This window comes from Thunnus maccoyii, chromosome 4 (genome assembly GCF_910596095.1).
Source record: "Thunnus maccoyii chromosome 4, fThuMac1.1, whole genome shotgun sequence".
Taxonomy (NCBI): domain Eukaryota; kingdom Metazoa; phylum Chordata; class Actinopteri; order Scombriformes; family Scombridae; genus Thunnus; species Thunnus maccoyii.
In genome coordinates this window covers 21481111-21507391 of record NC_056536.1, presented here as the reverse complement: position 1 = coordinate 21507391, position 26281 = coordinate 21481111, and the positions used below count along the sequence as shown (strand labels likewise).

The 26281-nt window shown below is 38.7% G+C and overlaps 2 protein-coding genes across 12 annotated transcripts in view; one reads left to right on the top strand and one right to left on the bottom strand.

Moving 5' to 3' along the window:
* The window catches only part of LOC121895350 (membrane-associated guanylate kinase, WW and PDZ domain-containing protein 1-like), a 96740-nt gene extending 95687 nt beyond the window's left edge, over positions 1-1053 (bottom strand). For 6 of the 9 annotated variants that reach the window (XM_042408401.1, XM_042408403.1, XM_042408405.1 and 3 more), the window contains exon 1: positions 166-1048. In XM_042408401.1, the coding sequence (XP_042264335.1) occupies positions 166-463 (298 nt within the window). In that variant the 5' untranslated portion in view covers positions 464-1048. Of the gene's footprint in view, positions 1-165 lie in introns of all 9 variants that reach the window. The other 3 variants (XM_042408410.1, XM_042408409.1, XM_042408402.1) reach the window with 3 other exon arrangements.
* Positions 1054-12032: 10979 nt separating this feature from the next.
* ren (renin) lies at positions 12033-23432 on the top strand. Of its 3 annotated transcripts, none has more exons than XM_042409421.1 (11): positions 12033-12252; positions 14921-14991; positions 18706-18796; positions 20425-20572; positions 21051-21174; positions 21264-21382; positions 21506-21702; positions 22255-22377; positions 22484-22625; positions 22723-22821; positions 22914-23432. In XM_042409421.1, exons 3-11 carry the CDS (start codon positions 18765-18767, stop codon positions 23073-23075), a joined length of 1146 nt encoding a protein of 381 aa, XP_042265355.1. In that variant the 5' UTR covers positions 12033-12252; positions 14921-14991; positions 18706-18764; the 3' UTR covers positions 23076-23432. The 3 variants fall into 3 exon arrangements, with proteins under 3 accessions (XP_042265355.1, XP_042265356.1, XP_042265354.1); XM_042409422.1 differs by lacking the exon at positions 12033-12252 and adding an exon at positions 13328-13378; XM_042409420.1 differs by lacking the exons at positions 12033-12252; positions 14921-14991 and adding an exon at positions 19903-19987 and having other exon boundaries at positions 18766-18796.
* Positions 23433-26281: the final 2849 nt, after the last annotated feature.

Here is a 26281-nt window from a genome sequence, read left to right as displayed (position 1 = left end):
CTCCATTTTGCTATGTGCTTATAATGCTGTGCCACATGGCAATTATAAAACAACTTCCACTGGGATTTCTCCCCTCTTGTGTGTATGTGTGTGTGTTAATCTTCCACAAACGCTCTTTCTATCTTTCTGACACACCTTTACTCCTATATTTCACATTTCTCTTACCTTGACGCACAGTTTTCAACCTGATGGGACCTTGGCAGCATTTAATCACAGTTAAAATGTCATAGAGGGGTAATCCAGACACAGGTAGCCCCTCAACTTCCAGGAGCAGTTCCCCTTCGATGAGTTTACCGTCCTGGTAAATCACAGCATCCTCTCTAACTTGTCCGACGAAAGGAAACTCTCCATTCTCAGCTCCGCCGCGCAGCTCCACATTCAGCTCCCCGCACGCGTCCCGGACAATTGCGCACTCGTTCACTTTGGTGATCCAGTGGTTCTTCTTCTGAATGACTTTTGACATGATGACTCAGATCCAAACCAAATCCATTAGTTCCGCGGAATCGTGTAAAAATCAGCCGATGCATAGCACAGAGATAGTCCCAACAGACTGAAAACTTCAGGGTGTTTGGGTGTCACTCCAAGTTGGAACATTTTCACCCTTCTCCTGAGCCAAGGCATGCTGCTGCCACTTCATGTAAATATCCCGATGGATCAAAATCCAGATTGTTTGTTCCTTTGTTGTTGTTTCCGCATCTTTAACAACGCACGCTCTGATTCCTCGCTATAGGGATCTAATCCGCTCTCTGATTGCCCGCTTTACATTCAAAGACTCTTCTTCTCATTAATCCTCCACTCCTGCTTCCTCCTCTGTCGAGTATTTCCTCTCTTTTTTAACTTTCCACAAGATAAAAACTGTTACCTTTACCTATCCCGTGATCTGCTTGAGTTTTTCACTCAACCAGCGGCGCCTTTAAGCAGGTAACACGACAAGTTCATCCTATTTGCTCCTGCGCTATGGATGGAGAAAAGTGGAAGGAGGGGGGGCGCATGCGTCCAGCTGCTACTCCACGAGGGAAAATCCTACCCGACCCCACACCTACCGGGTCCTAAAGCTCCTCCCCGCCCGGCGGCCCGCACGCGTTTCCAAACGGATTACAGAGCTCTCCGCGTCTAATCCCCCCAGGAGCTTCAGCATTTACTCTCTATTCATAAATAATGCAGCCGCACCGCAGGGACTCTCTATGTGGAGCAGCAGGTTTATTAAGGTTGTTGGTTCAAACTCAGAACCAGCAGGTACATTAACTGTATTGTACTGTATTTTTTTATTTTTACAAGAGTGGTGATCTACTGTATATTAAAATTCAGAGCAAATGCTTCAGGGCTGCAAACACAAATTCTACTTTACATTTGTTTGCATTAATTTGTTCAAAACATCTCAACAACTTCAACAACTTTCTTCTCACAGACAAAAAGAAAAAGAAACATCCAAAAAATTCTCTATTTCATTTTAGAATTACACAATGTTAAATTTAAATTGAGTTTACATTACTGTTGTTATATTAGTAGAAGTAGCATTGATTACCTTAATACATGATTTTGAAGTTAATTCATTTGGCAGAAGACTGTCTGATGGTGTGTATCCATGGAGGATGTTGCCTGGACAGCTTCAAATACAGACACTGTTTTATACATTTAAAGGAAAGATTCATAATCTTTTTTGTTTCTTTTTTTACTGAAAAGACTGTAGCTGTGGAAGATATCAACTTTATTTTAGTAACTCAATTGGCTGAAGCCTCATATTGTCTTCAGAGAAATGTCTAAATACATTTTTACTCAAAGGGATTTTCTAATGGTCAGTATGAACATGACGAATGATTACGTGTGCAAAACTTGTTTCAGCGTTCACATGGGCACCTGACTGTTGTTTTAAGACAGACTTGAAAAATTGTGAACCTGTCCTTTAACTTCATAAATAACAAACTAAAACTAACTAAATGTATTCACAGGAAAACCAATCTGACTTATATCATCTTCCTTTTAACATTGTTCTGCTGAAGCAGTGCATGACTGATCGATATGAGGACGTCACTCCTACCAGCCTTGTTGTTGACACTTTGTAGGTCAAACAGCCCTTAAAAAAAAGCCAAACCAATTTGATTTCAGACAGAGAAAGGAACCCTTGTCACTGGCTGACAGTAACATTATCTACAATAATGCAAATATCTGGGGCGCCTGCAGTTTGGAATGAGCGAGGAGGGATCAGGTGAGAAACACATGCCACTGCACAGGGAAAACAGGCTCTCTGTGTTTCCTGCCTGCTCAGATAAAGTACAGTAACTGGCACTCTACCACAGGCTGCGAGGGCAGTGGCCTGAAAAGCCATGTATGAAAGGCAGCTTTCCATCCCATTTCATCTCAGTGTTGAGTGCTGGGAGTGTTCACAGTGACTCAACTGTGTCACTTTTACCTCTCCTGCATGACATATAGCCTAGACGGTATTTGTCTCAAACAGCTAGATTACAGCCATCATTCTTTATTTTTATCTTGCAGTTCTCACAAGTGTGTCTGCATTCATTTGATTTATATGTATTTGTCTGCATGGTGAAAAACAACATACATGACATGCTATCATTAACTCTGTGTTGTAAAGTGGGCCCTCTTCTTCCAGTCACATGTCACATGACATTCTTAGTGGGGAGGACTTACTGCTAACGGCTGCAGGCCACTGAACATGACACACATCCAGGGCGCTGATGTGCTCTGACTGGTGAGGTTGTTTCCAACAAACTGCCCTGTGATCAAAACACCATCTGAGAAACTCCTCTGCATACATACAGATTTTATCTATAATGGTACAGTTCATATGGATGAGTGTCACAGCCCCAGATTATTTGCTGCACCGATGTTCAAGAAAAAATTGAATTTCTGCACCCTGTATTTTATTAGCAGTACAATGTTTCGGTTATGGACTTTCATCAGTTATTAAATTCATAACAACTGTATCTTTAAACTGAAGCCACAGGCTGTAACAACCAACAAATATTTTTACTATATTTTAGTTTTTGATTGTAAATTTTATTTCTATATTTATATCACCTGTCTCCTGCGGTAGTTGTATTTTTGTCTTACTTTGTATAAGTACTTGTGTTTTTCTGTTACCTTCTATTTTTATATCGTTATGCACCAGAACAGCAGGACACCTTGTATGTGCAAACCTACTTGGTAATAAACCTGTTTCTGATTCTGATTCAAATCAAAAAGGGAGTCAAATCTCAAACACCTGAGACAATTACCACATCAATAATTGGTAAAAACATTAAATATCAAACCACATATGTCTAAATCTGTAGAATGCAAATAAAAATGAAAGAAAATTTATTTATCCATAAATCTGACCATAAATGTAGGCTAAAATATCTGACATGTTCATTTGAAAAAACAATGTTTTAATAGAAATTGAAATACAATTTTATGTGAATAAGTATGTAAGTTAAAGACCCTGCACACCCACACAGGTGTTTTGAGTTATTCTGGCTAATTAGAGCTCAGCTCAGGCTGAAGTTGGACAAAGTTATGTAATGAATTAAACAAGGTCACGAAACCCATTGCTTCAATGACAAATGTGTGATTTGTCCTACCATAACAGTTTCAGGAGGACTTTTTTCTCAGAAGACATTATGACATGTCAAAGTAAGAAAAGCACAGGTGTAAATAATTAAATGAATGACGACTGAATTCCATTTAGCTGCTTCAGTTTCAGAGTCGCATTGTTCATGCTGACTCACTGCCACGCTGTCATGGCTTATTGAAACACTTGAATGGAACAGAGCCATTGTTAATGTTATCAATAACACTTGTACTTTTCCTACTGCATATCAAACTGTTCTGCTGTGAAAATTTATAAACTATTATGTCATCACACTCAAAGTACCAATAAGAATGACGCACACAACAGGTGAGTGAAGGTGCAGTCAGGCCAGATTTCACTCTCATTTCTATGACGAACAGAGTGAGATGTGTTTGTCACAAACTGACCAACCTCTTTCACTTTCTGCACCCAGGAGGAATGCTGCTTGGCTTTAGTCAGTGTAAAGACAGTAACAGAGGTTAATGTAAGGTAAAGAGTTTGATTAAAAAAAAACCTGTATTACTCACAGCTTCCTGTACTGCCGTTGTCACTCATTCTGCTCCTGCAGTTTATGCTTGCAATCCTTCCACTGCTTTTTCCCTGAGCACCAGCTGTAGTCCGGTCTGACTGCACCATAAGGAGATTGTGAAGCAAGGTCTAATCATTGATACAGTATTTATCAAGATCATATAGTTCCGGACAGAGTAATTGCAGCGCAGCAGGAAACCTTATCAAATCTAAATCACACCAACACTAGTCTGTCCATGTATCACAGTATCGGGTGAAGTACTTTGTAAAATTAGTTTAAAATGTTTATGTTCATAATTATATATATATTTGTTCTCTGAGTTTCTCTATCCATTCAGTTACTGACTCTAAACAAGATTTAGCAATTTGAACAAACTGTTTCTCTTACAATAATAGAAAGTAAACAGTAACAGACAGTCGCTTTGTGAAGACAAATGAGAAAAACTTGACTTTATATGGTACATAAAGGTGAGCCTACAGCAATGACTGGTCAAGTAATACATGCAAAGCCTCCAGTATTGTGTAACACAGACTGTTTGGTTTTATGAGTGACAGTAATTGGGCATCCAAACCAAGAGTCCACAATCAATGTAGAGTGATTAAATATTAACCAGCTAGTCAAACATTGTATCGATCTGTCATGGCGGTCAGAGAATAAAAGATACAGCATCAAAGCTCTCGCTGGTGACAACAAAGAGACAGATCATGCTGGGATAGCTCAAGGTGTTTGGTTGAATCTCATCAATCACTTTGTAAAATATTCTCTTAGTTATACTGACTTATTCATCATCTTTCTGAATTTATTCATGTTTTATGAATCATTAAACACAAACACTAAAAAAGAAAAAAGAGTAAGAAGTGAATTCCATACATTCAAGAAGCTAGAAAATAGTTTGGATTTGTTATTTTCTTTCTCTATTTATCTACAATTAAGGTCTTCACTTCACGCATATGGTGTCCCAAGCTTGAAGGATCCAAATAAAATATTCACTCAGATATCTCAGACTCAAACACTTAACACCTCTGACAGTTTGGAGTAAGGATATACTAGTGTTCGATATAGTTGTTCCCAGCTGCTCCTTGCCTCAAGCAGCAGATTTTCTCTCAGACATCAGGTCACGGTCCAAACATTGACCAACTTAACACTGGAGACAGAGCTAACCGCTACTGCCTCTTCACACAATAAATTAAAACTAAAACAACTAATGAGGCTTAAAGTTAAATAAAAATAAGCATTGTAGGAAGAGAGTGCATATAGAGCTTAAAACCAATATTTAAAAAAACAGAAGCATTGCAACAGCAGTAATTCAGCCCTATTCAAAACTGTATTTTCAGCACAATATAAACAGGCCTAAAACTCACTTTTTTTCATCTTTTTTGTGTTCAGTGTTAGTAAAACCAAACTGAATATATTCTGTGTCAGTTTTGTTCAACCTGTGGAACAAACTTCTTCTCTTTCTCTGCAAGGCTGCTACAGTGATCGGACATGCAAGGAGAGGATCACATGACCCACACAGCCAGCATTGGTAGGTTACTGGTACTGTTGCATGTTGTAGTCGTGGATCTATTGAGAAGGTTGTAGGGCTGCTACCAACTAGAAATGGTTCTTAAAATTAAAGCATTGCTCTGGAAATGCTCTGTATTTATAGTTTGTTTTTGTTTTTTTGATGATGTTGACCCAAATGTTTCCACCTACACAGAATGAACTTGCGGTCCACTTTTGGACTGCAACCCGCAAGTTGGGAACCACTGCTTTAAAACATCAATTAATTAGAGTAGAGTTTGGAAAAAAATTAAACTTTCTTCTAGAATCACTGATTATCAATTAATACATTATATATTAATATGTTTACAGAGCATATTACTCCTCAGATCCTCAGACGTGCAAGGTAAGGGTCACATGACCCACACAGCTGGCATCGATAGATTACTTGTACAGTTAAGTTGCATGTTGTAGCCGTGGATGTATTAAGGAGAAGGTTGTAACACTGCTACTAACTAGAAAGCGGGAAATGGTACTTAAAATTAAAGTGTTGCTCTGGAAACTTGCTACAAGTATAGTTTTGGGTTGTTGTTTTTTTTTTTTATGAAGGTGACCCAAATGTTCATGACAAACAGAATGAACCCAAGAACCATCACTTTAATACAGCAATTAGCTAGGGTAGAGTTTGGAAAAACATACAATTTTCTTTGAGAAACACTGCTTATCAATTAGTGCAATATAAATAAGTTCACAGAGCTCAGAATCAGAATCAGTTTTATTAGCCAAGTATGAAAGCATACAAAGAAAATGAAGAAAATGAAGTTGCTCCACAGTGTGAGTAATGGATATAATGGGACATATTATCACATGGTTTAGGAATGCCAAAAAAGTGTCTGTGTTTTTGAAAGTGGTAAGCATGAGTACAGTATATCCAATTTTGTAGAAAATTCCTTGTTTACAAACTGTCCTACTCCAACATGATGATTCTTTCTTTCTTATCATGGCTCCAACAAAAAAAAAACGTTTGCTTGTTATCTCATAGACGTCGGTTATTTTCATGGTTGGATGCTATTTGTCCAGATCAAGGGGCAGCCAGAAAACATGGAGCAAAGACAGAAAAAGTTAATTTCGTTAAGTGAGTGTTACTGAAAGTCCAGTCAGCCAGCAGAGTGTGTGCTGGACAGGCTGATGCCTTCAGTTACCTTCTTGTGCATGTGAGAGAGATTAGTGAACAGCTGGTCAGTGGAGTTTAGCGATGTTTATTTCTGTTGCTCATGAAAAAAATGCCCACATGCCCTGACTTTGCAATGCACACAATGCATTTTCACATATGTTTAACCACATTGCTGTACATTTGATGAATGAATGTTTTAAACTGTTGCACTATTTTATATCTATGTGTTACCAAAGCCCAACAAACAACATCAAAGTGCGGAGTACAAAGTGTATTGACACAAAGATGAATTCACTGGCTATTTGTAATTCAGAGAAACATCTGAGGGTGTTTGTGTGCAGTGAAATCATGAGAAACAGACTCATGTACACCTGCGAAGGATCAGATGGCTGCAGGGTTTGTTAAATAATGCAAGAGTTACCAGCTGAATCCTCATATTCCAGATGTCTCACAGGATACAAGGTTCAAATCTTCTCTTTTAGAGAAACCTGTAATGGATGCAGTGAGCCGCAGTTACATTTTAATGAGCCCAATCTTCATTTTTTGTGTATATATCGTGCATTCACAAACAACATTTGCTCATGTTGTAGCAAAATTTCATGATGGTAACTCATCATTTACCAAATGAAGTGCTCCTTGAGAAGTCTAAAATGGTAATCATGATCTTGCTGTCAAAATGTCTGCCTGTTAAGAGAAGACCAAGGAGAGGGTGGGGGGTGGGGACAAGAGAGATAAAGAGAAAGAGCTGAAGGCAGATATGGAAACACAGACCGACTCAACGGAATGACAGAAAATGAGATATCACGATGGCGGAGCGTTCATGACGATGATTTTGACTGCTCATTAAAAATTAGGGCATCAGTGAGGATGTAACTCATAGGAAGTGAGAGCGGGGATGGGGACACACATAATGACAAAGCGACAGGAGTTTTCATGCAGTGTATGTTGTACTCTGGCCGTCCAACCCCCTCCCTTACATAAGAAGCACGCTTGGCTGCGGGCGTAGAAAACAAGGCCTGTCCCCATGCGTTGAGACTTCCCCTTCACTGGTTCTTAACCATGCAGTACACAACAGGAGCAGACAGTGAGCAATATTGAATTATTCAGGCACAGAGAACATTGCAGCAATGGAGGGAAAAGAGCTGTGTTGACTTTAGTCTGGAAAGAAGAGCATTGAGATTTAGAAAAGCCTAAGTTGGTTACTGTCAAATTCTGTGTGTGTGTGTGTGTGTGTGTGTTTGTGTGTGTGTGTGTGATTCAATGTGCTATTTGTTATGATAACGTTCGTTATGCATGTGTGAACTCCAGTGATAGAAGATAACTAAGTGTATTTATTCAAGTACTATACATAAGTACCATTTTGAGGTAACTGTACTTTACCTAAAGTTGCACTAATAAATATTTTGTATATTAACAATGGATCACATGACTATTTATATGTGAAAAAATGTAGCTGATGAACCCACAGAAAATTATCACCTGACTCTGCAGTTCCCCTCGGCTCTATGGGGCTTTGTGGTGTCTTTCAGCTCATTGTTTGCTGTTTTGATTCCCTCTCACAGCTCTCATCAGTGTAATTTCCAGGTGCAGCAGGCAAAACTCACAGTATGCTACCTTCCCAGCGCCAAACAGCATTCTGACAAAGTTAGAGACAAGCTGCTGGAACGTAGTGAAGCATTTAGCAGCTAAAGAGCCAGATATTTCCACCAGAGTTGATGGAAATCAAATCAGGGCTAAAAGAGAGTGCATATTGGACTTAAATTGATCAGGTGGACAGAAACAGAACTCCAATTGAATTATAATGTTTCTCTGTAACTGCTGGACATGTAAATAAGCAACTGTTTGCTAAAAAGTCACCTTAGAAGGTAATAATATGTCAATGTTGTGTTTACAGCTTGTTTCTGCTGCCCCCAAGTGGATGGAAATTATTACAGGTTTAAGGTTTATTTTGAACTACTTTAGTATTTTTAATCCACTACATTTATGATTGACATTGACACCTGTAGTAACTTTGCAGATTAAGATTTTATATACAAAATGTATTATCAACATATAAAATATGATGCATTGTTACAGATTAAATATCTTAACAAGTATATTTTAATAAGGGATTGAAACGCAGCTCACATGTTAATGGACCATTAATCCTACCTAAACTCTGTCATTCAGGTCTACAATCCCTCTCGCTCACTATGCTCTGCCGATGAAAGGTGCCTGTTACCACCACCACAACAAGGCCCTAAGTCACTAGCTAGACTCTTCTCCTCTGTAGTTCCCCAGTGGTGGAACGAGTTACCAAACTCTGTTTGATCTGCAGAGTCCCTCTCAATCTTTAAGAAAATACTAAAGACCCAGCTCTTTCGCAAAGACCTCTGGACTGAAGGTAGAAAGCTAGAAGGTAAAAACAAAAATACAAAAAAAAAAATGCTTCAAAATTACAAAATTACTGCTTCTATGCAATCTATGCACTCTATGCATTGCCTTGGTGCACTGCCTGTTGGCATCTACGTCCTATTGGACTCAACCTTAGCTTTATGGCCCTTACTTGTATTGTTGTCTCCTGACTAGATCTCTGCTTGTGTTGTATCAGCTCTCAGATGTAAGTCGCTTTGGATAAAAGTGTCTGCTAAATGAAATTGTGAATTGTAATCTACGTTTGTACTTTCACTTAAATAGCATTCTGAATGCAGGACTTAATTGTGATAAAAACTTGTAATGGAGTTGTTTTACTTGTATCCATGACAAGTAAGCAAACTCCATCCACCAATGAAGGCCAGAAGATGTGGCTGAAAGCAACAGAACCTCCACTGAGGTTACATATTGCTACTTTAAGTAAAGGTTTTGAGAACTTCTTCCTCCACTGGTGCGCACACAGACACACTCCCCTCCTGCATCGTTAACACACCAGAGCACATATCATTCTAATGCATTTTATCACCAACCACGAGATTCACATCACCCTCAGACCTCATGCTTGGTTTAAAAATATTTCACCAAACAAGATAATACGGCTTTCTTCCACCTCTACGTGTCATCAGCTAACTGTTCCAAACAAACAGGAAACATCTCAGCCAATGAGGTGGACAAGAGGTGAGCAACTCCGTACATTTCAGGATCAAAACAAGTGTCCTTTCTTACTTTCTTTCTTTCTTTCTTTCTTTCTTTCTTTCTTTCTTTCTTTCTTTCTTTCTCTAATCTCTTCAATTAAGGTCTTTGCTTGGTTGGAAATAGTAAGTAGGAGGAAGTGGACAGTATTTGATGTGAATTTCCTCAGACATCACATGTTTGATGTTCGTGTTCAACAGCTCACAAAGTAACAACTGAACATGAGTATTCACTACCTTCAATAAATAATTGCATCTAACTTGTCTGCAGTTTGTTAACATAAATAAAATCCTCATGGATTGGAGATCCTGTCTAAAAAGGCCTCTGTATATTTACTCTGTACTCATATGTATATGTGTGTTCAGTTTGTTTGGGTTCCTATGGACACATTCAGATCTCTTTTGAAACAAAAGGTTAGCCAAACCCTCAGTTCTGCAGGTTATTAATGTACGTTAATAAGCAGTAGTGTCCAATATTCCAATATTACCTACTTTAATAGCTTATCTCGGGGGGTGTGAATGACAAATAAGGGACATTTGTGCCTTTGAGGCATCTTCAATCTACCTGGTTGAGGCTGACAGTTTAATAACTGAAGGTAAGGTTATATGGGACATCATATTTATCACAGAGTTTATATTTAGAAAACGCAGAAAACCGAATAGATGATAACTGAATTAACTGGAATAGCTGATCTGTGGTATAAAGGTACTGATTTTTTTTGAAGTTTTTATTTAGGCTACTTTCTTACATCAAGACATCACTGTAGTTGTGTCTGAGATCGATAGCTGAGATCTTTCACAACAGGCATCAAAGAGGTATGTCATTTGTTCTGAGATGCCGCCACAACCCTCCCATCAAACACCACAAATCCACATGAACATCACATGTCCTCCTCAGACAGTAATTAAACTTTATTTTAAGATTTGTAACATAATTAAGACACTTTCAATAATAAAGAGATAGAAAACAACCGTGAGGAATCTTTTAATTGCAGCTATATATTTTAACTTCACAGTAATGCTTTTCTATCATCTCTTCTTCCTGATTTGCTTTCATTGTGATTTATGGCCCAATTTCTTCAGTATTAATACACAGTTTTATAGGCTTATATAAACCTTGCAGTGAACCACTTCATTAGGCTTTTTTCACTGATGTAAACACCTGGAATCAGACAGCACTTTTTGGGTAAAAGGCCTTTTGGCATACAGGAAGTAATGTTTTTTTATAAAGTCTATTGTTTGGGAGTTATGGCTACTGTAGCTCCCAAGGCGAATATTAAAAATACCCACAACAGTCAAATTGCATCAACAGAGGCCCGAAGAGGGAAACTATTTACAGCAAACCTGCTGGAAAGCAAATTTATTATCTTTGTGCTAAAAGTAGAGAGAACATCAGCATGTGTTTCCAACATAAAAAGCACCCAAAGATGGGAAAGAACGGGACTGATATGATTTTGACTTCAGCTGAAATGAATCTGTTATGCTCTTCCCAACATAGTAGGTCTTTTACAAGAGCTTTAACAACCCAAATATTCCACCTTTTCAGTATCCCTTGTAAAACTCTGTAATTGACTAGAATTAAAACCATCGCTGTTGTTGACTCTGAAGCATTAACAAACAGCATGTCAACAAATTGTTGTACAAGGAAACTGTTTGACATTTTGGGAAATACGCTTATTCACTTTATTGCTGAGAGTAAGATGAGAAGCTACGAAGCTACAGCCAGCAGCCAATTAACTTAGCATGAAGACTGGAAACAGGGGAAAGCACGCCAACCTAGCTCTGTCCAGGTGTAAAATCAATCAACTGCCAGCACCTCTAAAGCTCATTAATGAACACGTTAGATGTTTGTTTAATCAAAAAGTGAAGTATAGTCCAGCACGTAACTGCCCGTAAATTATCACAAATTGTTGTTTTAACACTTCTGTATTTGTGTGTATTAAACAAACATATATATGTTAATTATATGTTAGTTAGTTAGCTTTAGAGGTGCTACAAGTTAGATTGTTTTACCTTTGAACATCCAGGCAAGCTGTTTCTCATTTTTTGCAGTCTTTATGCTAAGCTAAGCTAACCGACTGTAGCTTCATATTCAACGAGAGTGGTATCAATCTTTTTATCTAACCCTTGGAAAGACAGCAAATAAACGTATTTCCCAAACAATTTCTTTAAAATGACTGAAATGATGTTGACTCTAAAGTGTCAAGCATGTTAGGTAATAACTTAAAATGTAGGTTAGCATGCCAACTGAAGACATCTCGACATGCTAATATTAGCATGTTAGTATCCCGATCAAAGCACCACTGACACTAACAGAGAACTTAGCCTCAGCTATCTGAGAGGTTGTGACCTTTATTCTGGAGCCACTCTCACATTTTTTGTCCCACTAGTGGTAAGTACATTCAAAAAACAAAGTTGTTTCTCAATTTCATTCATTCAACAGTTTTGTTTCCTGTTTTTTTTTTTTTCTTTTTTCTTTTTTGTAATGATAATTACAGTCTCACAAGGCTGCAGATATTTAAAACAGAAGATGTTTGTTTGAGGCTTTTGGTGACATAGTTCAGATTTCTGGGAAATGCAATGCAAAGTGCCTCTTCCCAAAATGAAGAAAAAATAAGTCTTAGAGACAACAGAGATGACAACAACAATAGAACTGAAACAATGAGACATTTCCATTATCTGCCTTCAGAGACGAGTCAGCTATTGTGAACAGCACACAGAGGATGTTTGGTGGGTGTAAGGATATGGAAGCTTGTTGTCCAGGAAGTCACAAAGCTAAGCAATTAGAGGAGGATGCCTTTTTTTAATGAGGATATCCTGTGCACACAATCCTGTCATGTGAACGAGGTAACCACAACAACTTTGAGAGCACTGACTCTTTAGAGATTTAATAGTGGTGACAGATATTGTCATTGTTGCTCACTGCCACACAGATCCATCCAATGACTAATAGATTAAATGAATTTATTTAAACAGGGAAAAAGTATAAATAACCAACTTGTTCTCACTTTCTTAACAATGTTTTGTTCCCCAGACTTTCATTTGGGATTTTTTTGCTTTCACAGTCAAGGGTTTTTAAATCTATGCGCCTATCAACACGACTTCATGGTGTGCAAGAAATTGTTATCAGCAGGAGATGAGAGCATGTTGCAAAGACAAATGTTCTTTTTAATGCTGACCTATAAAGTTCTTATAACCTTAAAGCTGCATGTATTGCTGTTTTCTGCCACCTGGGTGGGGAGCAGAACTAGCTAAAAACACAACATAGCGATAAAATAAAGAATTTGCAAGCAAAAAGTGTCCTAACACGTCCAGCAGACGCACGGTAAAAGAAGTATTCAGATTCTAGTATACTTAAATACAACGAAGAATACCACAATATGAAAATGCTCCAGCACAAGTAAAATTCTTTTATTAAAAGTCTTACTTAAAGCAGCTATAGCATCGCTCATAGTGATGAACCTATAGAGAATTCTCACCTGCCTCTGCGGCTCCCTTCAGCTTTATGGAGCTTAATGGTGAGTTTCATCTCATTGTTTAGCTGTCTTCACTGTTTTGGTTTACTCTCACCGCTCTCACAGCATCATTTTCAGCCAAAGCAGGCAGCTGTTTTCAACGAAAAAGCTCTGTGCACTACCTGCTCAGCACCAAATGGCAAACAGACCCAGTTAATGACTAGCTAGCGAATATAGTGGAACATTTATCAGCTAAAGAGCCAGATTTTTCCCTCAGGAGCTGATACAGACCAAAATCAGTTAATGCAGGTTTAAGTACAAGCACAAAATGTCTCACATTGTGCAGAATGGCCAGTGTTATGTGTTATGTTATATAACAGTCAGTGTTATATTATTTATTATACATTATAGTGCTTGATTATTCTTACTGATCCATAACCATAACATGCATTTTAATGTTGTAGCGTCACGTGTCAAGGTGGAGCTAATTACAACCAGTTTATAGACTATACTTTTGGGCAGTTTAAACTGTAACAATTAGTGGTTTTGTAATGACTGTGACAAAATGACTAATAATTATAGCAGCTTTAAAATATGAAATGCCTCTTCTACAAATTCTCCTCTGCTCCTGTAAGTTTTTAAGGGCTCTCATTTAACAGATGACATGTTCCTGAATATGAGGGCATCAAAATAACTTCACCCAGCTTAATGGCTTAAATTAGGAGCATTCACAACACACTAGCACTGCGGTCTCTGAGATCAGACGTAGGAGGCCACATTTGGACTCAGATGTTTCAGTAGGACATATTTCCAGTTAAAAGATTTGGTATTGTGCTGCACATTAATGCTAACTGATGTAAATGTTAATGTGTCTGTTGGCAGTAAACATTGCACATATTACACAGGATGGCTCAATTTAAACAAAGCAACAAGCTTTTAATTGCTGGACGTCTCTATAAGCCATGGGACATGTTCTGACTGCCGGCAGCCTGCTGAGTGGCCTTGTTTTTGATATTAGTGAGACTTTGAAGTACAAATCAGTTGGCTTCACAAAGCTTTGTACCATGGCTTTGCTCCCTCATTTACTGAATCATTTTGGCTCCAGTGCTGTCACTGCTGGGTGTCTTTTTATATCAGCTGGCTGCATTTGGTATCTTCATCTTGTGATGCTGTGCACAGAGCCATAAAGATATGCACACACATGCTCACTTACACATGCATAACACACACACATTTTTAAAAAATGACAGTTTTATTTCTTAATTTAAGCCAAATATGAATTTTAGGCTTGTCATTTGTTTACAGTAATGTATTATTATTATGTGTAGATACAGAAGTATGCTGTTGAACTGTATAAATGAATAGGAAATGAAGCAGCTTGTCAACAAGATATATGAGGCAAACAAGTACCCATCAGAGCTACTTAATAGTAGTAAGGCGATCCACACGTACATTACTGTGTGACTGCCAGTGAGCTCATATTAAATATTCATGTGTCCAGGTGATGGATTGGCACACTTTGTTGTGTCGCAAACACTGAGCAGCACAACAAGTGCAGTTGCCATGGTTTCTCGAGTGTTCACCAGATGTTTTCTGTCTTTGTAGAGCACCTGTTTCCTAATAAGGCTCCCTGGGAATCGAAGTGCAGCAGCTCATCTTCACAAGACACAAACCAGGTATTTACACACACTATCTTGTCTAGATAAGTCACAGATTACATTTATACTCACCATGTTGTGTAATGTAACTTGAAAAGTAAATATAGGGCTGAACCACCAGCAACAGATCAGAGAAAGTTTTTCACAAATTCACTTGTTAACCTGATTTTATGCATATTGTTTTTAATTTGTATATATATATATATATATATATATATATATATATATACATATATATAAAATTTCTTTTTTCTACATATAAGTTATATTTTTATATGAATTATGTCTAATCTGTTTTATTTTTACTTCCCCTTTCTATTTTCTTGTTTGATTAATTAATTAATTAATTATTTAATTTCTGCTTGTTACTGTTTTGCATTAAAGGAGAAAACAGGTGATATTCTAGATTTTTCTTATTGTAAAGAGACCCATGAAAAAAAACAAGTTTCCGACCTCTCAGAACTGTCTCTGTGGCGCTTAGCCCCGAGCCCATTCATTATTACTACTAAAGTCGTAATTCTTTTAACCTGCATTAACTATTTTTTTGGCCACTTGGGGGCAGTGGAAGCAAGTTGTGACACTGACAAATCATTAGCTTTCAAGTTAACATGTTGACCTTGTTAGCACACAAGTTGCTTATTTACAACATTATCATTCACTCTAGCTCTGTGTTTGGTCAACTAACCTCTGGACAAAAATATCTGTCTCTTCAGCTGCTAAACGCTCCACTATGTTCACCAGCTAGTCACTAGTCGTTTGGTGCTGAGCAGGTAGTGTGCAGTAGGTTTTTAGAGCTTTTTCTCTGAAAACAGCTGCCTGCTGTGGCTGAAAAATTGACACTACGGTATGAGAGCGATGAGAGTGAACCAACAGTAAAGTTGCAGCTGGACAGCTAAACGATGAGCTGAAACTCACTATGAACCTCTGTAAAGCCGAGAGGAGCTGCAGAGTCGGATGATAATTCTCTGTTCATCACTACAAGTGACACCTCTCACATTACACATTGTCATTTGATACATTGTTATTTAAAAAATATTGATTATAGCCACCTTAAAAGACAAATTTGTAAATCTTTAGTTTCAGTTTTTAATATAAATAATTCCATAAACAGCTAAATAAACAGCTGGGCACTGTGGTTTTTAGAAATATTTACTCAAACTGGAGTAAAAAGTGTATAGGTTAGGGACTGATTTGGTGCACTTGGCAAGTATTTTTATATAACATCTTCCAACAACAAGGCAATTCAAAGTGCGTCACATAAAACAAAAAAGGCATTAAGACAAGCAATTAAAGAAACGCAAGACAATATAAAAAACACATTTAACATAGAGCATTTAGAATAGGATTTAAAACAGATGAATAAAATAGATAAAAAAAATACAACACAGTGTGAGATATGAATAAACAGTCCCAAATTTAATTTAATAAAAGGCGGGGGCAAAACAAAAAAGTCTTCAGCCTCAATTTAAAAGGACTGACATTTGGAGCAGATCTCATGCTTTCTGGAAGTTGTTCCAGATATGTGGTGCATAAAAACTAAATGCTGCTTTTCCGTGGTTAGTTTTGTCTCTGGTGACAGAAAGCAGACCTGTTCCAGACGATCTGAGAGGTCTGGACACTTCATAACAAAACAACAGATCAGAAATGTATTTGACCATGTGGGACTGACTCTAAATGAACCACAGCGTCCATGTTCATTTTAATGAAGGAACATGTCATTCAGTGCAGCAGTGCGGCTCACTGGTCTGTTTTTAATAGTTTTTGAACAACACTGGGGGTCTATGACACAGAGGAATGAGCTGTATCAGGCTTTGGACAAATAATGCTGGTAGGATTGTTGGTTTTGGTCTTTTTCCTGAATTTGTTGACAATAAGAAATGTTTTCCTTCAGGGTTGCATGTGATTAGAGTACAGAATGATTCCCTCAGGTGAAGTCTTGTTTGTTCTGTTCTGCCCTGATGTGTTTTTAAGTCCAATGCTGCTCCCTGCTGGCCAGGAGTGATACAGTGATACATGTTTACTTTTCACACGGTCCAAAGAAAAAGAATCATGTGAAAAATTAAAACATTAATTAGATAAGATAAATCAGCCCACAAAAAAATGTAACACAGTGCTCTTGGGGATGGATATCATACTGTTGCACATAAAATATGTTTTTACTACATCTTTTGGTCTCAATTCCTACATTTTTTACCTCCTGTTGCGAAGACTGTCTCACATATTTTCATACATATTGTCTCCAGATGGAATCACAGTCTCGTCATCTCTAATTTGGAGTTCATTGCTTCAAATTCAAAAACATAACTGTGAATAAAATCAGTGGAACCAAATTGTTGTTCTCTGTTTTTATGCGCACTTCATTGTATGAAGCAACTGCTTAGAAATAAGCCAAAAACATACAAACACTTAGCATTTAATGGATCATGCCAGCTGGTCAGGATTTAAAATTGAGTTTTTGTGGGTTTGGGAGTCAGGCTTGTTTGTTTGAGTGATAACTTCCCTCGAGTCTCATTTCCTGCAAACAACCACTGCTCTGCTTCATATCTTTCTTATCATGATAGATAGCTCACAACCCTACAAGATCCTCTTACGTGTGTTCTGCCTCTGATGTGCGTCTGTCGGCAGAAACTCGTTTGAGGCGTAGTCTGTGGCACCTTTTTCAACACCCTCCTCTTTTATCATCACAAATCTTTTGGTTTATTTTGTTTTCAGACCAGAGAGTTATCTTACCGTTTAGAGCTGTAAGGCTGAATGAAGACTTTTGTACAGTTTATTTCCGATTTTCCAGTACATGTACTGTCCAGGCCTACAAGGGAATATGAGTAGCACTGAAAACCCATGAACATCACATAAATCATCCTTCAGGAGACACTTTCACATTTCCCATGCCCACCCGTGGAGTGGACTAACTGGAGAGGTGGGAGGCCAGGCAGGAGTGACGCATAGGTCCCTGTAGGCAGTGTGGGAAAGAGACTTATGGGTATGCATTTAGTCAGCCAGGTTAAGAGTCAGATGTCTGTGAGATTGTCCCCAAAATGTCCTGTCAAAATCTGCCTCTGAGGCCTAATTGCAGGACAGATAAGACAGGTACACTGGCCTCTTATTAAGTAAAATGTCTAATATTAAAGCTGTTTTGTATTTTTATAATAACAATGCATCAAATGACTACATGTAACATGAGTTATAGTAACAAACCCACAGAAAATTATCACTCAACGGAGCTTTTTAGCAGCTTATTTCTTTGTTTTTTCTGACCCACGTCTTTACAACTTTGCTGTGTTACTAACTAGCACCAAACAGTGCTGACAACAAGGTTAGCAACTAACTAGTAAACATATAAAAACACATATGTCCCTCAAAAGTTGGTGGAGACCAAACCAGAGCTAAAAGGAGAGTGAATATTTGATTTACATTCATCACGTGTCCAGAAACATGACTCCAAATGAATGCTAATGTTGTTAGCTGTGTCTATTGGATGTGTAAAAAGGGAAGCATATGTTTAGAGCTTGTTCAACGGCCTCTAAGTGGCCAAAAATAATTGTTTCTGCAATAAAAGACATTAAATAAAATCTATAACAGGTCAACATAGAGGCTATTTACATATTTTCATATTTACAAGTTGCACACAAGAGAGAAAGCACAAATTATCAGTCAATCTTGCCGCAGTAGAATGTTGTTGTAAGTAAGTTCTGCCTCTATAACCTGTGTGTAACCATGCTATCATTTCCACAGGGATTATCTCAGTGGCCAACCTCTGACCTCAGCTATGGCTGTCTGAGCTTTTGCTTGACATGGAAACTCACATATCTCCAGGATTGACTGGGTACGGTACCAACACACGACCCCATCCTGACAGGCCAGATATTGCGGGAATCCTCCCTCTGGTTAAACCCAGTGAGAACGACCACAGAGTGATTAGGTGTTAGTCCTTGTTGAGTCTGAGCATCACAGAAAGAAGTACAGTGCAGTATGAAAACACTGAACACTGCCAGTGTCCTACGCCACATAATACACTCAACATGGGCCCCATCTCCTGCTAACGATCTCTGTCTAAGACCTTGAAGTGAACTTACAGATGTGTATTGTCCTTCACCCTTAGCCTTTTGATGGGAAAATCAATAAAGTGGTGCACAAGCTGCAGTGAACTTTACATGAGAAGAGGAATCAGTACTTGAGTGTAAACAGAGAGGTGTAAAACCTGTCTACTCCACAGATGATGGCTGTGGGAAAAAGAGACAAGACAAGCAGCAAAAGACTGAAATCAACATTTTAAATCATACTGATCTTTAAGTTAAACATTTATAGCAAATGAGTTATAAGACCAGAACAGATCAGTATCAAGTGAAGTGGATATATAAACATAGAAATCATGCCTTAAAGTACGTTTGTAGAGTGCAGGCTGCAGCACCTGAGATTTAATACGACTTGTAACTGAGTTTAGGAAGTAACATCCAACTAATCTGTCCCTGACTGCTCAGAGCATCTTTCAGTCCCTCTAAAGCTTCTCACAGCCCTACAGACAAGGTGTCCAGCCTACCAACGTCAGCAATCTCAGGAGCTCTGCACCCCTGCTTTCTGTCTTCAATGTTTTTTAAGAGGGTCAAAGTTCAGACCTCTCACTGGGACCTGTTTATCACAGGAGGGGTTGTGTGACCAAGACAGAAGGGCAGGGGGAGGGAGAGGAGGAGGAGGGGGGGGGGAGAGTTTGTTTTCAAGTGGACACCTCCAGGAAAGCTCCCAGCCAGAGCCAGTGGCCCACGGGTGAGAACACAGTGAGGAGGACATGGTATAAAAAGAGTCGAGGGACTAGACGCCACAGAGAGACACAAACTCAGATTCAATAAACGTGGGATATTCACAAAACTGGAGAAACCAACTTTGCACATACAGCTTCCATCACTTACCCGAATATACCGCCTGCTATTATAGAAGTCACCATGGCCGCACTGATGAATTATTGGATGTGTTTGGCTGCTCTGTCGCTGACAGTGACCACGAGCCACACTTTGCGAAGGTAAGAAACTCTTATATACCTGCCTATTTAGCTTCAAGAAACAAGAGCAGTGCAGATTTACTATATAATTTGGATCCACGTAAGACAAAACATGCTACAGCAAAGTAGTGACAGCAAACAACAAAACAAATAAGGACAGGAAAACAAATGTGTTTTATTGGTTCATTATAAAAGCTAATGTTTTCAGCATTGGCTTACCATGTGTTTTTGTTCATTTTTCTGGCTAGGCACTGAGAGCAAAGCAGTCTGTACTTTATTAAGGGCTCATTGTTATACTGGCATGATGACCAGGCATATATGTATGCATGAAAAATAATATTCGCATACTTCTTCAGCAACTCCTCAGTCATCGCGTCGACAATTCCTCTTTTGTGTTCGTTTTCAGTTTTTCTTTCGCGTGAAGATGAATTTTCCCTGCTTGTCTGTTCTCTTTCCAGGATCACGCTGAAGAAGATGCCATCTATCAGAGAGACACTGCAGGAGATGGGCGTTTCTGTGGAGCAGGTGTTGAGTGAGCTGGCCCAGAAGAGCACAGGCGACACCAACAACGGGACTGTTCCCACACCTCTAACCAACTACTTGGATGTGAGAAACTTTTATCTGTTTTGTATTACATATTTAAAATATAAATTCTGAAACTTCTTGTGTGTGCATGTGTGTGTGTGTGTGTGTGTGTGTGTTTGTGTGTGTGTGTATTTGTGAAGGCTCTGAGTCATGCAGGTGATAAAAAATTCAGAAGTTGAAGACAACCAGATTTGCTTTTTTAGCCTTGAAGACAAAAGCAGACTTTAGTGTTGAAGGTTAAAACAGCAACTAATCCAAGAGCCTTCACCAGCTCTCTTGGACGAATATCATCAAGAGTAAAACAGCAGATCCGGTTGCCTTTGAATTAGTGCTTTAAAATATTCTTAGTGTGAGTCATACTCTCAATGTCACATTACCCTCAAATAATATCGCCTTACTGCTCCAGGATAAAAGGTTTTTGAATAAATACTCAAATAACACTGGAAAATCTGAATTTGTATCATAAAGACACATTTTCCTGTTTTTGTCCCTCCAAAAGACACAGTACTTTGGTGAAATCAGTATCGGCTCTCCAGCCCAGATGTTCAACGTGGTGTTTGACACAGGCTCAGCCAACCTGTGGGTGCCCTCGCAGAGCTGCTCTCCTTTCTCCACTGCCTGCTGTAAGTGTCCACGTGTACACAAAAAAACAAATGAAAGCTTCCCTCAAAGACTTTTGTTTTGTGACTCAAATGAATTTTTGAACTTTTAGTCACTCACAACAGGTATGATGCCTCCCAATCGCGGACGTACGTCGAGAACGGAACAGGGTTTTCCATCCAGTACGCCTCTGGAAATGTCAGGGGATTTCTGAGCGAGGATGTGGTCGTGGTGAGTTCAAAATCAGTGACCTGTATGATAAAGGAGTTTCATTTTTACATAAATGCTGCAACTTCCTCTAAGCGGTTACACTCCCAACCCATGTTTGACCCTCAGCTTGTTTTATTCCTGCAGGTTGGTGATATCCCTGTGGTTCAAGTGTTTGCTGAGGCCACCTCACTGTCTGCCATGCCCTTCATCTTTGCCAAGTTTGATGGAGTCCTGGGGATGGGCTACCCTAACGTGGCCATCGATGGCATCACTCCGGTGTTTGACCGCATCATGTCCCAGCATGTCCTCAAGGAGGAGGTGTTCTCTGTCTACTACAGCAGGTGGGTTGAACTGAGCGAACTGACATGCTCTAGATTCTGTATAATTTTGTAACCAGAAAAGTTCATAAGATTATTAAAGATTAGCAAGAAAATAAAGATTTTTCTTGTTGATTTTAGTTGCTGTTAAGACTTGAATTTGATCAATGAGAAAAAAAATCTAATATTTTTGATCTGACAGGCAGAGCTGAAGAAAAAAAAAAAACAGTTTGGAAAAACAATTAAGAAGAGTTCATTGTGGATCTAGAGAGGGTGTCATAACAAACTAGATATGAATTTATTATGTCTCCTTTTTTCGTACTTGTTTTTCATTTATTATGTTCAGTTATGTCCAGAAGAAACCAGTCAGAAAAAAATGAGTTGTTCTTTTGTGTTTTTCTTTCCTTTCGGGGACTTTGTAAGAATCAGAAGTCATAGGATTCAGCTCCAGCTGAATGAATATTTTACAGTTCATTTGAAAATAAAACATGAAAATCACCAGCAGGAGCAAAGACAATATGCTCTGCATTGTGTTCTTTAATAATGGGGCTTGAATATGTGATTTATTATTTTCAGGGATCCAAAACACTCCCCAGGTGGAGAGCTGGTGCTGGGCGGCACTGACCCAAACTACTACACCGGAAACTTCAATTACATGGACACCAGAGAGACGGGCAAATGGGAAGTTACCATGAAAGGGTAAGATCTTTGCTTCAGACCCTATACAGCATGTGTGCGTGAGTGTGTGTGCGCACCCATTCAGAAACATGTGTTTTATTTTCCACCACTTTTTTCATTCTCCCAGCGTTTCTGTGGGGACGGAGATGGTGTTTTGTGTGGAGGGCTGCACAGCTGTGATAGACACCGGCTCCTCCTACATCACAGGCCCGGCCTCCTCTGTGTCTTTGCTGATGAAAACCATTGGAGCACAGCTGGATGAAAGTGGAGTAAGTTTTTACACACGCAACATGGTTTCCCACAGAAAACATTTGCCTGTAAAAATTCATTACCCGTCATCACCCATTACTTAATGTTGTTCATCAGTACAAAGTCAATTGTGACACTGTGAAGACACTGCCCAGTATCACTTTCCACCTGGGTGGCCAGGAGTATTCACTCACTCAGGAGGATTATATCTTATGGGTAAGCAGGATTACAAATGCTGGAACATTTTCACATCACATTACTGTCATACAGGCTTAATTTGATTTTAAAATGTTCATTTGTGGCTCCAGCAATCACAGATGGAAGGGGATGTCTGCACTGTCACCTTCAGGGGCTTGGATGTGCCACCACCTACAGGTCCCATCTGGATTTTGGGAGCCAACTTCATCGCCCGCTACTATACAGAGTTTGACCGTCGCAATAATCGAATAGGCTTTGCCACAGCAGTCTGACAGGAAGCTAAACGTCACGCTCTGTTTGTCTCCTTTTCTATCTTTGCTGCTATCTCCCCATTTGTCCAGTCATCCCTTCAGTTGCTTCTTATGATCACTCATGACCAGATAAAGTTTGTTTTATAAAAAAGGAAGAGAAGAGTACACATTTAAGAATGTCATCCTTCCATTTCTTGCATTTCTTCTTTCCTGTTATATAACATTTTGTACTAGTTGCACTGAACACCTTCTGAGCTTTTTTTATTTATAAGAATTTACCAGCAAATGCAAAGTTTTTGTGTTTGTGTGTGACTCTGTTGAATAATCTCATACAGCAACAGTGAAAATCCATATCTGTATTGTACTGACGTAACAAGAATAAACTTGTTTACTTGGGATTTCAATTGGATTTCATCCTGTCTGCATTAATGAATGCATTGTTTCCATCCGAGTCAATCGAATGAATTTTGTGACCACGTGAAAGTCAAGGCCAAGTTGAAAACAGATTGCTGTAACATATTTAATCAACCACACCTGATCAGTCACGGATATGTTTGACATTGTTTATTGAGTAACTGTATATAAACGTTTATATTATTAGCTAAAAAGGTAAAAAACAATTGGATACACATTCGTCTCGTGTGGCAGTCATGTGCACTGCAGTGTGATGTGAAACGTCTGTACAGCAGGGCTTAGGAGCGAGGGCTTGATATAATGTCACAATCATATTTTCTAAATCAAATCATCCTTTTTCAAGTTTCTGTGCAGCTTGAGATCCATGACACTGTGAGAATCTCTCCTTTTCTGGGGCAAAAAGTTATGTTTTTGGTGTAAAAAAAAAAAGCAAGCAAACCATGGTGTAGCGATGGTCCTGAATTCCAGTTTTTAGTATCAGAGTAAAACATCTTAAAAAAGCCCTGGCTCTTTTAAAAGATGTATCTTCAGTGGGATCTTAAGACTGACCCCACCAAGACAGTTATTTCTGCTTACTTAGCAGGCTGAAGAGAGTCAAAGATAACAAAACAATAAAAGTACACATATTCATCAGATGCTCTTGTCAGATATTTTTGTCTTTCTTCTCTCTTTATTGTTCAGGAAAGTCCTTCCATACCACCATGAAGTGACAGTGGCGATGACATACTTCCTTGATCTCACATCCATGAATTGTCTGCTTTGGATTTTATCTGTTGTCAGTACACAGCAAGGTGAAGGTGGATGTCTCTGTACTGGCATTTAATCAACAGCATATTCAAACCACTGCAAAAACATCTCTCTCTGTACGAGTCAACAGAGCTATTTAGGCTGGAAACTTGCCCAAACAACCACTCAGGCATATCCCAGCCCCCTCCCCCCACCAAAAAAACAAAAAAAAAAACAAAAAACAGATGCATTATTTTCATAAAATATAATCTATATTATTCCTGGCTGTATTATTCTTAGCTATATTATTATTGTAACAGCTTCTTATGGACCTTGGAGCTGTTACAACAGCAAATTGATATTATTTGGGAATATTGTCTAGTCTCTTGACAGTCATTCTGGATTCAACCTTTGTCCTTAAAAAATGTATAACTGATGAAAGACAAAATGGTTTTTCTCCTCTTATGTACAAAGCTGCAGTCTCAAAGCTAATCTGTCATACATGACAAATGACACATCTTGAAGGAATAGTTCATACATTTGTACATTTTGGGAGATATTATTTGCTTTGCAGAGAGTTAGAGGAGAAAATTGCCATGTCCATTCAATATGAAGCTGGAGCTAGCAGCAGGTTAGCTTAGTTTAGCATAAAGACTGGTAGCAGAGGGAAACAGCCGGTCTTCCTCTTTCTTAAAGTAACAAACCCACCTACGAGCACCTCTATAGCTAACTAATTAACACCTTGCTTCTTTAATTCGTGTAAAAAATGTTGTACAGTACAGCAGTAATGCATTAGATAACAGCCTGCAAGTGTAATTATTTAGCTAGTATATACAGGATATCAATAAAAAACAACTTTCTGGGTGCCTATACATACAAATATGTGAGTGAAGGGGATGAAGAACAGATGGTTGGAAGGTGATAACGACTATGTGTTTAAGAAGGAAACTGTTGTCAGGCAACCAGCAGAGACTCCTGGTTCTGACCAAGAGATAGTCTGCTATATAACCCCCCGTAAACCGTATCTTAGTTTTCTGTATGGATTAAACGATTGAGATACAAGGTGGTAATTTAAAAAGACAATTTTTGATTTTCAGTGGGGGTTATGTGCTGAACTATGACACCATGACGCTTCAGTTTTTGATTAAACAAACGACATATAACTTGATTAGCAACCTTAGTGGTGTTGGTAGGTGGATTTTCCTACCTTTTGACACATCCAGGCTAGTGTCCTCTTGTTTCCAGTCTTTGTGCTAAGCTAAGCTACTAGCTGTAGCCTCATATTTAAAGGACAGATATGAGTGGTAACAATCTTCTTATTTAACTCTCTGCAAGAAAGCAAATAAGCGTATTTCCCAAAATGTCAAAACATTTCCTTAAACTGACATGCAGCCCTAATTTGAGACAGCAGCACTTTTGTCATCTCAGTTGGGGGAGTTTTTGTTCCAAAAGGGAGTAGCGGGCCAGAGTGAGATACTTAAATTACAGATATGTCAGCAGTTTGTGAGGTAATTTATTGGTATTTATCAAAACTCAACACATCCTCATAATTAAATGACGGCATAGGTCGATTGTACCATGCACTCCAGACTGACCCAGAGCAGCATTTTCTGATATGCCACCTCTATCGGTGCTTTCCAAAACTGTTACAAATCACAGTTAAAAAATGTTTTATGGTGTGACAACACTGTGGTTTAGGTCTGGTGAGATTTAGGCACAAAAACCACTTGGTTAGGGTTAGGAACAGATTGTGGTTTGGGTTAGATCACTTGAAACCTGGTGTGGGTTAAAGTTACTACTTCCTTAAACTTTCGTTGTCATTGCAACAGAAGACACCTCGGCAACTGTAGTTACAGTTTTTAAAAAACTGCCCTGACGAACAGTGGTCAGTTGCAGCTAAGTCCACTTTTCGCCTTCTAACTATCTAGCCATTCACCAAACCTGCTACCTCTGTTTATTTGTCACCCTGTCTTGACTTCATCTGAACTGCGTCAGTTCTCCGAGTCATAATTACTATAGCCGCTAGATGGTGTCTGTCACTCAAATGTTACCATAAGTCGTTTTTGCTGGCTGAATTTTCGACCTAT

What these genes read in the sequence shown, in the direction of transcription:
- ren (XM_042409420.1), top strand. Translation starts at nt 19,911, where the DNA reads ATGGCCGCACTGATGAATTATTGGATGTGTTTGGCTGCTCTGTCGCTG. An exon ending in TTCTCTGTCTACTACAGCAG is followed by an intron (nt 21,703 to 22,254) that starts GTGGGTTGAACT and finishes TATTATTTTCAG; the next exon opens with GGATCCAAAACACTCCCCAG. An exon ending in AGGAGGATTATATCTTATGG is followed by an intron (nt 22,822 to 22,913) that starts GTAAGCAGGATT and finishes TTGTGGCTCCAG; the next exon opens with CAATCACAGATGGAAGGGGA.